General features: G+C 35.4%; 1 protein-coding gene across 2 annotated transcripts in view; it reads left to right on the forward strand.

Moving 5' to 3' along the window:
• Positions 1-554: 554 nt before the first annotated feature.
• Positions 555-14,682, forward strand: part of GALNT1 (polypeptide N-acetylgalactosaminyltransferase 1) — a 52,063-nt gene continuing 37,935 nt past the window's right edge. Inside the window, exons 1-3 of one of the 2 annotated variants that reach the window (XM_010228291.2) lie at positions 555-745; positions 11,870-12,098; positions 14,053-14,227. In XM_010228291.2, the coding sequence (XP_010226593.2) occupies positions 11,960-12,098; positions 14,053-14,227 (314 nt within the window). In that variant the 5' untranslated portion in view covers positions 555-745; positions 11,870-11,959. The remainder of the gene's footprint in view (positions 746-11,869; positions 12,099-14,052; positions 14,228-14,682) is intronic. The other variant, XM_088527221.1, reaches the window with a different exon arrangement.

Genomic DNA, 14,682 nt, shown 5'->3' on the forward strand with positions numbered 1-14,682 from the left:
CTTTAAAGTTAAAAAGCTAGTGTTTAAATTTTAGGCAAGAGATGAAAATTGTATGTGTGACCGAAAAAACTATATAAACTAGAATACATATGGAAAAAAATAAGCTCAGAGGGATGATCTTGTCCAGACCTGCTCTTGTGAATATGAGCTGTAGAGAGCTGTCTTCCAACTTTCTCTGGAACAAAATTGTTGTGCTAAGTGTTCATGATTGGATAGAGGGCAACATATATAGAACTCAGAAATAGATAACTGCTTATTTAGAAAGGCAGGCAATACTCCTACTCGAATCATATCATTTGAAAGGCTGCAAAATTTTGATGGCTGTTGTTCCACCTCTCCTCTCTAGTCTGCATATGTTGTTCTCATCGCAGGCTTGGCTCACTGCCTCTTTTTAGCAGCAATGTTCTGGCTTCTCCCTTGCCCAGAGAGGAAGGAGGGGAGGGGGAAAAAAATAATAATAAAATAAAGGATTTTGAAGTCTTAAATGGTTGGAAAACTCTTCTCCCCCTCTCCTTTCCTCTCAACCTCTGCCAGAATTGAATTTAAAACTTATTTGTGTTTCTGTTCTTCTAGGACAACTTTAAGACTTTGTGGATGGAACACGTCTCCTTTTGCTTCTATATTCACATCAGAATGGCCTAGGCCAATCTATTGCTTTATGGATCTTACCAAAGGTGCTCTACAGCAGTGCAGTTGGATCTTGCCAGCAGTGTTTGTGGACCATCCAGATGGCTATACAGAGAAGGTTAGTACAAAACATAATCCAGAAATTCTTGAGGTTTTATTCAGGTTGCTGAAAGTGTCCTCAACCGAAGGGCGCACTTAGAGACTGTGTGTAAGCCATAGCGTAGCCATTGCATATTCTGTATTTCGCTGTCCTTTCAAGACCCTGGTGGCCCAAGTCAGTGGTCTGCAACCATCAAAGAAATGTCCTTCATAATCTCTTTGGATTAGCACCAGCCTGTCTTGTCAGTTACTGTGCTTCTCTGCTGGTAGTTGTAAGTACAATGTCCAAGTGAATAGAGCATCCTAGCTATCTTCTCCTTGTGTTACCTTTGCGCTCTTATTTCCTGAAGAGAGATCTAATGCAAAGCCCTTGAATCTGAATCCAGATCCACAGACCGCTTGTGCTAAACCTTTCCACAGAAGCATACTTTTCTGTGTGCAGCAGAACTAACAAAGCCCGATTCCTTCTATTTGTTTTGTTTTTCTTTGTTCTACTCTAGTAAGGATAGTTCCTGTAAAGCATCCTGTTTGGACAAGAGTGAACATGATAAACCACAGTTTGAATTACATGTGTACACCTTGGTGGCCCAATACAGTGTTTAATAGCTTCGTTCTTGTTAGTCCTTCTCTGTGTGCGTTTCCTGCTTGGTACTAATTTATTTATTTTAATGTTTGGTTGAAATAAGATGGAGAACCAAAGTTTAAAGGGACAGATGGACAATGATATGGTAGCACAAGTCTGTTTCCTTTTGTAGAAAACAACAAACAACTGTGAAGTTCAGGTTCAGTGGGGAGAAAGGCCTGTTAGAACTTTAAGTTAATCCTTTTCCAGCCAATTTCAAAATATTTTAATTCAGCATATGCTCTTATATTCAATGTTGAAAAAGGATATCTTGAGCAGGCATCGTTTGGAAGGAGGGGGAATTAATCTCAAGTGATTGCTTCTTACTGTTAAATAAAATTAATATTTTCTGAGTGTAAACTTTGGATCTTCTTGCTCATTTTGTTTTCACCTTTATTGTTTCTGTATTTGAATGCATTCATGGGTATAGTAATTTTACTGACTTGATCATCATTGTAGCTCATGGCTTTTCAAACTTTAGCTTTCCCTGCAGACCAGCCACCTCTTCTGTGGTTGTTCATCTGTGTATTGAGTTTAATCAGATAATTGATGTAAGTGGAAATGAATGGGGTTGTTAGGGAGGCTCAGTGCCTTTATGGACAAAGTTTTGGCAACAGTGCCATTTTAAGAAAGCACAATAAACTCCTATAATTTTCTATACTTTCTTTGATCTGCAGTGGGGATCTGACTGGAAAAAAAAAAGGTAAAATTCTTGGTTATTTTTCAGTTTTATAAGTGCCCTGATCATTGCTGCATAAATTTTTCTTGGTGTAGCAGGAACCTGGAATGAGAGAGGGAGGAGTGCAGCAGCTACTTATAGTAGCATTGATGAATCTCTAACCATGGTCTCTAACCATGGTCTAATTGCTTCAGGGAAGCAGCAAAAAATCTCTCATAATGGTTACTGAAAAATAATTTTAAATAAATTGTGCCATAGAACTTTAGGAGTCTTTAGAAGGTATTTGATTTTAATTACTCTTTCAGTGGTTAAACTACTCAAATGCTGCACTATCCAATTATATATAGCTGAATTTGCAAAATAGGCCCATCATGTTGTGGGTTTTCTGTGTGTTTTTATGCTTTATAAAACATTAACTTAGTGACCTGTTTTGGAGTTTCTAGTTAGATATGAATTTTGGATTATGAAAAAGCTTATGTTACTGCCAACTTCATACCTTCAAAAATGAAGTGTTAAATTAAATATGTTAAAAATTAAATTTATTAAATTTTTTAAATAAATTTAAAAATAAATTAAATATGCCTAACAGTTTTTTTGGAAAAAATAGCAAAGTAATGACTTTGAATGATTTTTCTTTGAAAAAAAATTAGTTATCCCTTGTAGGAAGGCATATTCAGTAGGTAGGTGAATACTGTGTGTGGTGGGTTTTTTTTTTTCATTTTATTATTATTTTTTTAATCACGTAGGCAGTTTGTATTTCATACACAATTGGGTCTTTGTGTGTGTGTGTGTTTCCTTGCATGTGTGTGTCTATTAAATCAACCTGATATCTGATTCTGCCAGCAGCAGAAGACCACCTTCCTGTCTTGGCTTTGCTTCATTGTTTCTCTTCATGCTTTTCAGTATGGTAGCCACCTAGGAGATGCAAGAGTGATGGGGAAGGCAGACATGTCTGAGCAGAAGTAGTCAAATCTGCTCTCTGCCTGACAGTTAATAGTTTGCTTGCTTAAATATAAATGAAGTGAAAAGGCACTTCTGTAATTCAAAACTAGGTTTTGTGGCAGTTCACATAGGACAGTAATTTCTATGCTCTTAGACATAAATACTTCAATGCATGAACCTCTCTGGCTTTAGGTGACCTAGAGTTAAAGCTCTGGTCTGCTAGAAATACCAGTGCAAGGACTGAGAAGACCAGGATGCCATGGGACTACTCCATAGGAAGTGGGACTACAGTCCCAGATAAAAGCTATATTTGCTAACCATTCTGTCAACCTCTCCCTTTCTCTTTCTTCTTTCCTTGTTCAGACTTACAAAGGACCCCAAGTGATAAAGCACTTTTTTCAGGATGCTGCTTTCTTATTCTGTTGTTTTTTGTGTGGCAGTTTGTTTCTTCATATTTATCTATCCAAAATAGAGCCCCAAAATCAAAGTTTAGAAACAGATTTGTCAGGAGCAAATTTATGAGCCCTTGAAGAATATTTTGTGGTTTTTTCATACCACGTGTAAATTGTTTGGGTTGATAAAGGGAAAACAAAAAAGGACTTGAGCCTGAGATATTTCTGATATTTGTTGCCAGAGATCTCTGGGAAGGCAGAATTAAAAAAAAATAAATCTAAAGTAAGTGCTATAAATAAGAGGGAAAGTCCAAGTTGGAAATAGGGAAGGGTGGTTTTTTTTTTTTTTAATAAGAAATATTCCAATAACTTCATGAATATATCAATTTGAGGATGGATTGGATTAAGTTTGTATTTTTACTGAACGAAGAATGTAACTTTTGTGCTATAAGAAGCATCTTGTTAAGAAGATCTTGTTGGTTAAGTGGCTATTAAAAAGGTATGACCGAAGTCTGATACAGGAATGGCTATCACTTTTATCAGTTATCATCTATATATGAAATAAAGACATCTTATTCCCAAATAATCAAATACTTTTTAGTGCTTGAGGAGAGGCTGTAATCAACTTAGTCTTGTGACTGACCACTGGACAATACTTTCCCCCAAATATCTGATCAGTCTTTTCTCTTTAGAGAAAGAAAAAAAGCACGTGTTAAGGTTCTTTCATTGAGTTCTTTTTTACTTTTAGATAGAAAACTCACCTTTTGGAAATGTGTAAAAGAATTGTTTTTAGCCCTGCAAAAATGGTCAACTTCTCTTGGTTAGAAATCTGATGTTTTTCTGGGCAAGGTTTGTTTTTGTTTTTTTTACTGTCTGCAGCATTACTGCTAGAGAGATGAAAAGTAAATCATGTTAACATACATATTTATGTATATGTATACTTTAAAGAAAATCTAAGCCATATATTATAAATATATGTCTCATGCTTGTCAACATATCCCTTTTTCTTTCAATCTTTGGTCATATACATTATCCTAGTCAGTAATTTTTAACTTGTTAGCTGCCAGCATTTGGTTTGCTAGAAATTTGGGAAGTTATGTTAGGCAGAATCCACTCAGTTTGTCTAAGATGAACACCTATGATCCCAGCACGTTATATGAATTTTTCTCTACCTGTGTTGAAGCTGCATTTATTTCAGAACAATTATTTGGTTTATTTTCTGCATATAGATAGAACATGTATGTGTATGAATGTAGAGAAGTAAAATTCATAATATTTTGATATGGGTTTGTTTCCCAGTTTTGCTTGTGGGAATGCATCCAAAGCCTTCATTCATATTTTTTATTTCTTTAGGTTCCCCTTCTGGGTTATTAACCTTGAATAGAAAGCTATCAGGATTAGAGGGTTCTGCTGTTCCCTGTGTAAGGACAGTTGGTGCTAATTAGCTGACTCTTCTTCAAATTACCGTGAGCATTAATGATATCCTTAATGATAACTTCCCATCTACTTCTAGTCTGTATTTTCTGGCATCTTACAGTATTTCAATTAAAGAACAGTTTTATTTCACTGTAGCTTTTGTTTTGATATATATATATATATATATATATATATATATATATGAAGAAAATTCGTTGCTTTGTGCAATTTGGCTATTTGAAAACATTTGAGATTTCATTTGAAAGATTTAATGTCTAATAACATATTAAGAAAGTTCCAAGCATGTCTTAAAACATTTATTTGATCCCTTGATTTTTAGATCATGATTTGCTTAGGTCTTTGACAGTCTTTTAAAAATTTATAACTGACTGGTGACAGTGAGTTCTCTTATGTGTCATAAGTAGTGAAGGGTTTCTCCTTGAACTGTGTTCCTTAGTATTGACACTTCAGTTACTACTACTAGTTTTCTTCCCTTTTAATTTGTATTTTAATGCTAAGAGCTGGAGTAAGTTCAAACCCCCTTTGTCTGTGGCTCTTAGTGACTTCAATAGGATTTCTGCTTTTTTCCCTTAAATATTTCAAAAGCAAACAATGCCTGATATTTGTAACTGTTGACATGTCATGACTGAAAAGAATCAGCTGCAGAAAATTCTAGTGGGTACTTAATGCATCTGAATGAACAGTGATCAGTTGGTGAGGATGATATTATTCCCATCTACTCTCAGAAGTAGGTTTGCAGTTTGATATTTTAAATGTAGAATTAAAAAAAAGAAAGTAAATTTGATTATTCATATTATGTGAAAAATTGGTAAGTGGGGAAAAAAATGAAAATAGCAATATTGAAAATGTGGAACAGCTTCTAGAGCTTTTTTACTGCTACATAGTCTAATCTAGTGCATGTAACTGCTTGAACAAGGTTGCTGTCTCAATAGCAAATGCCTTTTTTCTTTTTTTCCCTCCACAGCAAGAATTCTAACTTTAAAAGGGATCACGTCAGCTAGTTGGTTCTACTTACAGCTCATCTTGCACCTGTCAGATGATTTAAAATAGTCTCTTTTGAGTGTGACCTCACTTGATTATTAGAAACTAGAAAATCAGACTTTTTGCTTGCATTTGGTATTACTGAACATACTTCTTGTGAGGCCAGTTGATGCTGCTTTTAGCTAGAAGCCTTCATGCTGTGTTACCATTTGTCTCAAATTTGTGAATATAAAATATGTGGAGGTGTTCATAGGTTTTTGTTGCAGACAGTAGATGGTGAGTGTACTAATGCACTAATAGCCTCTACCACTGTGAGAATGTCCTTTTGAAATACAAATTTAATTTAGCTTGTTGCTTAAAAGAACCATGGTTTTCTGCATTTATCTCTGAGAGTGAAGTTAACTTTTTTTAGTTTTAAAAATTGTGCTTCTTCTGAGTAATGGTGAGCTTGAGCATGTCTGTAGCCTTGGTGATAAAATTCCTTTTCTTGAGAAATGAAGATCTTTCCCCTGGAGTTGGGTTGATGTGGCCTGGATTTTTCTCTTCCAATCCTGGAGTGCTGGAACTGGAAGACTAACACAAGTCTGCAGAGAATTTGTTAAAGCCTGAGGTCAGCTGTAGCTCTAAGATGCTGGCCAGGAGGAGGAGGTGGCATTGCTGTTCCCAGAAAGCTAAATACTGGGTCACTATATGTGAATCTTTCAAAAAAAATTATTCTTCCCCAACAAGACTCCCACAAAACAAGTAAACAAAAACCACTGCTGTCTTTCAGGCCTCTGAAGGTAGGTAGCATAAGGAGGTTACTGCAAGGAAGTGGAGGACACACAGTAGCCGTTGCACAGCACGTGTATGAAGTCGTTTTGGCTCAAAGAGCAATGTCAGCATCTCTTCATCAGCATCCAAGGTGTTGGCAGCGTGGTCTGGGATTATGACTATTTCATGAGGAGAAAACACCTGTCTATAGACTGATAAGTCTGCTTTCCCAAAAGGATTGTATATGCTGCCAGGCCAAGCTCAATCCACTGTTCAGCTACAGAAGGAAGAGATTTGAGTAGCAGTGGCTTGGACTTTCTTGACGATACTAATTATAGCTAAATTACTAATTATAACTGAATGCCTAAGTTTAAAAGGTACAGTTACTAACTTCAAGGTCATATGTGTGTGTATTCATTTTGTTATGTGTTAGTAATTAAATTGAACTTATGGTGTACTCGCAATGTTTGAAGCAGTAATTTTTAAATATGTATATTCTTTTTTTTTTTTTTTTTTTTTTTTTTTTTTTGCTGCAGGATTGGCATATGCTGGTTGTTCACTCAGCATAATAGAAATACATTTTAAATTGTTAAGTGGTTAAGGAGAAAATGGGAACATCTTAAGGCTGCCTGAATAAATCTGTTTTTTCAGTTTTTCTTCAGACCTGAATAGACAGAAGTTAAAAAAACATTTCTTTTGACCATTGGAAAGCTACTTTTTCAGCTGTCTTTGGAAACCAAGAATGGAATTACAATACAAATGTTTATAATCCTCCTGAGTGCTAGTAACATTTACAGTGCTGTTGTGATATCAAGTATCTTGGCTCTTTACTGGATCAGTCTATTAATCCTTTTTTGTTGTATAGCAAAAAGAAAAAAAAAATTAAATCCAAACGCTGCAGATAAACTCCTGAACTTATGATAGTACTTGATTAAAGTTTCGTTCATCTGGTCCTTTGAAGCCTTGTCTAGTTTAGCTGGTTTAGTTTTTCTGTAAGCAAGGCGGATTTCTTGAAGTTGATTTGAAGAGTGTCTTTTCAGGCTGGGAAAAAGAAATGACTTAGAGCCTTTCAAAGGCTTTAGTTTGGAAGTTCAGTAATGGATTTTCTTAATTTTAGTTTTTTTCTCAAAAAGCACTTCTATCAGGATCAAGGAAATTGTGTGTGTGGTGGGGGGTTGATTTTCCCCCTACTCCTATGAAAAGGCCCACTAAAAAAACTCTCTCTGAAGAAGACCAGACTGGTGGGAGGGATCTTACTTACAAAGGACTGGCATCTGCTTTGCTTCTGGAAGTGATTAACTTTACATCTTTGGGCATATGTGCATTACTATATTATAAATTCCAGGTTGAAAGAATAGGATGGAAGAAGACTGCTTGGACTGCTGTATCCAGTCCCCTGACAGAGTCCTTTTTAAGTGCAGAAGATATTTAAGAATTTTAGGACAACTGTTTTGCAGAACATATCGCTCTACCTTTCTCTGTGCTGATGCCTTGTACAGCAGTTTCTGGGTTGCATATCTACTGAAAAAACTTTACTCAATGCATGTAAGAGTCAAACAAGGTGACAGTGGCAGCTCAGTTACCCTTATCTCTACTGATTGCTCTTCAGCTGATAGCGGAAGTTAGGGATTGATGCTCAGCTGCATAATACTGTGTCCTGTGTTTAATTTTTTGTCACTTTTGTTATTCCAGTCCACAAGATTTTCATGCTTGCTATATTATTGTTTGCCTTCTTTTAATTGCAAGGCCTGTAAAGATTGCTAATCTAGATCTAGTTCAAGATTGCTTAAAATACTTAGTCCCCAGATTACCTAAGGATTATTCTTGTAGGCATATATTTTTTTTTATTTTCTATTTTTCATTGTGGGTCTATTTTTCACAAATCTGTATCTTGTATATCACTTTGTGATCAAATATTTTTATATATGTACATGTGTATGTATATACATATACACACACACCCTTATTGTATGTAAACTACAGTATGCCAGTCTTTTCTGCCTCTTCTGCCTTTTCTGCGTTATGCAGTAGAAATACTGGAAAATCCATTTTGTATAGGCCTTCAAGATTTCCTTGCATGTTGTTCATTGACTTGATTTGTCTTTGGTTTAATTTGATACCAGTGACTTAGAAATAGTAAATATTATGTCATGTTTTTGATGAGCTCTGACTTTGTCCCAGCGTCCTTCTAAACATATCTGAAAGATCAAAAGCCACCCTTTTTCTTAATGTAGTCCATCTGACTTGGAATGTATACAGTCTGCCATGCTAATTTTAATTAGGTACTGGTAACAGTTCTGTTTCTTAAGGTTTCAGGAAAGAATCCAAAACAGATTGCAAGTTTGCAAATTGATAGGGTAACCTTTAAATCCTTTTGCTATAAAGGTAATTGAGAATATGTTTTCAGTTGCAACAACTGAAAGGAATTTTGGCATTAGATCAATTTATCTCTGCTTAGGTCTTGCATGTAGTGCAGGATCCTGGTCTAGCTCAATAAATACAGTGCAGCCCTTTGTCAAGTCTCAGCTAGGGACAGTTGTGTTGAAGAACTGGTGTAAGCAAAAGTGAACTTGGTTCATACCTAAAAATGACTTAACATTATACTGAACAATGCTTAACTTCCTATAGGATTTTGTATTCCTTCATGGCAGGTCTGCCTTTTGCATTTGAGCTTGGTGAGCTCATTTGTTATCTGTGCTAGCCTTCTACAATGTCTGTATTGGACTGAGCTGCTACTGTACTTTGAGGAACTTGTCACTGATGATCAGTCCGGCCTCCTGGACTTCTTTATTTCCCGAGGGATCCTTCAAGTATATTCCTGAAGTAGCTAAAATCAGCTCTTCTGAAGTCCCGTTTTGTAACATCCTGCTCCCTTTTTTTCTGAATCCTAAACTCCACGGTTAGGTTAATACAGGTTATTGCAGCCAGGGTTGTGCTTGACTTTCATGTTCTCAACAAATCCTTCCTTGCTGGAGCAAGGAAAGAACAAGTTGTTTTGCTTGGCTCATCAGTTAAGTGCATAGAGAAATTGCCATCAATTTGCTTTAGGAATCTCCCAGCTTGTTTGTGCCCAATCATTCTGTCCTTCCAGGAGATACTGGGCTGGTTATTACCCTGATGACTCCTGGGTCCTGTGATCATAAGGTTTCCTGCAGTTGTCCTAAAGAATGCTTCATCTTTTTTTCATTCTTGACCAAGTGATCTGTAGCAGGGTCCTGTCATAGTCTATGTTTTAATCCTTGTCTCTGTGCCCTTGTCTTGGTTCACCACCTATTTCTAGGCAAAGCTCGGTGCATATCAGTCACTCCTTTATATAGTGCAACCCTTCTTGTCATCCAAGCCTGTGTTTCTTGCAGAGCCTATATCCATCACTTGTAACACTCTGGTTATATAAGATATCCCATCATATGTTTGTAATCCCAGTGAGGTAATAGCTCTGCAGCTGTGTACAGACTTGTAATTCCTCCTGGCTCCTTTGTCATGTTTCATGCGTTTGTGTTGTGCAGGCACTTCAGAAGTGCCTGAGACCTGTAGTAGCCCTTCTTTTAAAAGGGAAATGAAAGAGTATACCCAGGATGCTGCCTGCCTCACTTTGTCAGTCAGGTCCTGCTCTGCAGTCCTTATCCCTCAGAGTGGGTGGTTTTGGAAGCCTCACTGTACCCTTCCAACATACAGTGACTTAAAGGTCAGGGACTTTCTGAACTAGAGGTGAGAACTTCGCATTTCATAGCTTCAGAAGAGACTTGCAGCCCTGGCAGTGTGCTGTGGCAAGGTATTCCAGTGCGTTACTGCAGAATTGTGTAGTTGCAAATTGAAAGAAATCCAAACAGGGCTCGTTCTTGACATTTAATGCGCATCTGTGCAGGAAGCGAAGGAATATATCCTGCTGCTGTGGATGTGAAAGGTTAAAAACTTCTAGATGGCTGTGCCATCCAATCCACTGCCATTTACATGGGGATACATGCCAACAGAGCCTCCTTTGGAGCCTGTGAGAGGAGGAAGCAAACTGTACTTAGGAAATATCATAGTACTTTCCCCCAAGAAGCAAATAAAAAGCAGGAAATAAATCATGATTAGGAAATACAAAAGGAAAAGTAGTTTTAATGATATACAGGGTTTTTTGGTGAGGTTGCTGCATGATCATGTCTCATGATTAAAGTTCTCCTTTCTAAAAATACTGTAGCTTAGACTTGAAATGTGTGTGAGACTGTGTGTGTGTATTTAAATATATATTTTTGAAGAACAGATTGTATTTTAAGTGTGTTTTTTTTTTTAAAAAAAAAGAAAAGCAAATTAAGAGTATTTGTAATTCTGTTTATCTAGTAAGTTATTCCCACTGGGAAATACTCTGGAAAAACATATTGAAATAAGTCTTCCCATAAAGAAACTCCTTTGCTAACAGGAAGCAGAAGAAATGACACAAAGGAAGTATTTCCAAGACAAATTGTAACCTTATTCATTTTATGTACAGTAGCAGTTAGCAGAATTCTCTACAGTTTGGCTGTATAAAATGAACCATGTAATGCACAATGTAGTAGTGGGGGAGGAAAAGCTCTTAGTTAAAAATATCTCATATATTTTTTTAATTAATTCAAGTGAACAACCCCTAGTTGTTCTTTTTTCCAAATATTTTTTGGCATTGATGGAACATGGCTGTCTCTATTAAAAATTTGCTTTTGAGAGCAACAAAATGGGATTTTAGAAGTTAGACTTCTGAAGTTTTAATTCATACTTGTTGAAAAATGCATATGTTCGCTTCCTAGTCAAATATTAAATAATTAAATTTTAAGCATCCAAGTGTTGAAGTCTTTGGTTTTTGAATGACTAGTAAATGGTCATGGTAGCATGTGACTACTTTCTTTGCTCTGTTTCTTTTTTTGGTTTTTAACAAAATGGATACGACTTCGGGCTCATTGAGAGCGAAGCACCTGTCTTCATGGCTAAAGCATGATATTCCATTTTATAGTAATATATGTGAATTATTTTTTGTAGACTACCATTCCTAGTGATGGCCACAGAAGGTCAGTGTGTACAGCATGGGGAAAGTATGAGGAATATCAGCCAGTTGGCTTTGCTGAGCCAATTTTGTATTTCTACTTAGCTTGTTTCCAGTTGTTTTATATAATGTTTAAAAAAAAAAAAAATGCTTTGCTGCCTTAAGTGGCCCTGCTGTCTTAATCTCACAGGCATGAAGAGAGCCTTCACTTTGATACATATAGGCTTGTCATAATTACCATAAACTAACATAAATTATAATTATTGGTGATTTTATTATTTTAATTTCTACTCTCTGGTAACATTTTTGATTTTTTTATTATTATTATTTTTATTTTACAGGTACAGAATGTGGTGTCTCAAACTGGATTAAAGCAATCAGTTGCTATTTTTATTTATATTTCTTAGTTTTTGTATTTGACTAAAAGTGCCATGAGAAAATTTGCATATTGCAAGGTGGTTCTTGCCACCTCATTGGTTTGGGTCCTTCTGGATATGTTTCTATTGCTTTACTTCAGTGAGTGCAACAAATGTGATGAGAAAAAAGAACGAGGCCTGCCTGCTGGTGATGGTAAGTTTTCTCCCCGAGTCATCTTTAAGTTATGCTTGTTTAAAGTTACACTTCCCTTAAACTATTCCCCATCCCCCCCCACCCCCCCCCAGAGGTATAAAAACTGAACTAATACTGATTTTTGCAAAACTTTGCAATTGGGTGTTGCAATGTTTCTTTAATACACCACAGAATTCAGGCATCATTCCTCTCAGATGCATCTTCAGTGGGCATCTTAATATGCAATATTTAAGGATTTAAGCATAAATATGAAAAAGCTATAATAATTGCTGCGCAATAAGCAGTTCAGGAACATAAGCTAATGTTAGCATAACATAGAGTACATTTTGGAAATTCAACTTTGATTCAGTGAATCAAAAATACTGTCAACTTCAGTTGACTCAGTGGTAACAAACAAAACGCCGAAAAAGTTGGAATGGAAATAGATGTATCAAAGTAACTAGAATAAAACAGATACAAAGGGGTGGGGGGGGAACAAAACATTTTTTCATAAGTTACTCCTAGTCAGTGGTAAAACTCTTCAGATTTTTTTTTTTTTATTCCATTAGTTTCATCCTACTTTTCAAATACCCATCAGAGAACCTGGACATGTATTACAGATAACAATTGTGCTCAGGATTTAGTGCTTTCTGTTAGAAAATATTTTTCACCTGTTGACGTCTGGTATAGATAATTTTGATTTCATTGCAGTTTTTTCGAAAGTGCTTCCAGAATAGTGCTCCCTATTTCAGAATAACATCAGGGGGATGTTTAGGAAGTGTTCTTTTTTTTGCTAGCCCATGATCAAAATGGGCTTGTCAGTTTCCACAGACCAACACTTTACGGGAATGTAGTATTGTTACACTTGGTACATTTGAACTGTTGTTTTGCCACCTGCTTGCAAAGATTTGTAGGGAGGTTCTAGCACATCCTGCTTTGCACAAGGAAGTTGCACAAGTTTGAGTCTTGTTTTGGCAAAGGGGGAAGGTTTGGGCATGTGGGTTTTGTATTTTTTTTGTTTGTTTGTTTTTGTTTACTCTTTACATACTTTTTGCTTTTGGCATAAACTTTAGTTACAGTATGCATGTACCATACAGTAGCACGAGACTAAAGATCATGAGATCATTTCCATTTAGGCATGTTAATACGTTCGCCATTATTTTTCCCACTCCTCTATTTAGGTCCTTTATTTTAATTTGTGATAAATTTGTAAAGTAGTAATATTTCAAATTGATTATTTGAGAATTCAGAATAACTTAGGGGAAAAGTCAATAAATATTTGTAAATAAAATATATTAGTAGTTGTTTTTAGCATTTTGTTTTTTCAGTTTCTTTGTTTGAATTTATTTTTTCTTCCATCTCTTCAGTTTGGACAGATATTTGATATTAACAATTTCTTATTAAAATAACATGTCAAGTGTTAGTGTTACCGTTTCTGATGATCAAATATTAACATTAAGATTTGAAATATAATTATATTAACTAAAATCTAATGTTAGTAAATACTGATAAATGATTTTAAGCTGTAAATGCTAGTGTCTTATTTGTGAAAATACAAATGTGGAAATAAACATTTCATTTATATTTTAAATTGATTAATCTTAACCGAAATTATTATATGTGAAAAGTCTATTTGAAGCTCGTATGTTCATGAACAATCTGGCAGAGATATATATATATATTATATATGCATATATATATGTCTGTTTTTAGGGAAATTTAAAAGTATGGTGAAGAAGCTTAGAACATGATGATGGATAGATGCAAGTTCCTAGTGTTTTTCCAAGTGAAGTTGTAGTGCCTGAAAGAAACTTGATAACTTCTGTTAAATTTCCATATGTATTTTCCAATTCGAAAAATGTTAATTTAGAACTTAATTTTAAACATGAACGCTCCTACAGTACAAAATGAAATGTAGTAAACAAAAGCAAGCATAAAAGGAGCATTACTAGCATTTTAATGTATTTGCTCTTAGTTGCAGAACCTATGCAAAAGCCACATGAAGGACCTGGAGAGATGGGGAAGCCTGTGGTCATTCCGAAAGAGGAGCAGGAAAAAATGAAAGAAATGTTTAAAATAAATCAATTTAATTTAATGGCAAGTGAATTGATTGCACTCAACAGATCTTTACCTGATGTCAGATTAGAAGGGTAAGTACTTTATATTGTATTAAATATGTAATATTGTATGAAATATGTACTCTACAAAAGTGAAGCAAATGCAGAGTGATCCAGAGCAAGAGTTCAGTTCCACAAGATATTAATGTCAAAGTGAGAAGTAGTAGAATTTCTAGTATATATGGTACTCATCTGTAAAACAAGATTGTGTAGAATGAACTGTTTTTTTAGCATTGTTTGCTCTGATTATTCACTGAGCAGGCTTTATATTTGTAGAAATTTAATTGATTGAAGAGAAAACAAAACTTTGCTGATATTGCAAAGGTTTGAAAACTTTGAGTCATAATGAGGCAGGTTAAAAAATTGCATTATATGAAATAGAAAAAGCATAATGAAAGGAAAAAATAATTACTTATTTTTATACTTAATGAAATGTGTGCAGTTTCACTTGGACTTTTTTCTGATATCCATCTGGTTTATATTTTTGG

Source organism: Tinamus guttatus, unplaced genomic scaffold, assembly GCF_059628265.1.
Source record: "Tinamus guttatus ecotype Peru unplaced genomic scaffold, ASM5962826v1 Tinamus_guttatus_pri_ptg000265l, whole genome shotgun sequence".
Taxonomy (NCBI): Eukaryota; Metazoa; Chordata; class Aves; order Tinamiformes; family Tinamidae; genus Tinamus; species Tinamus guttatus.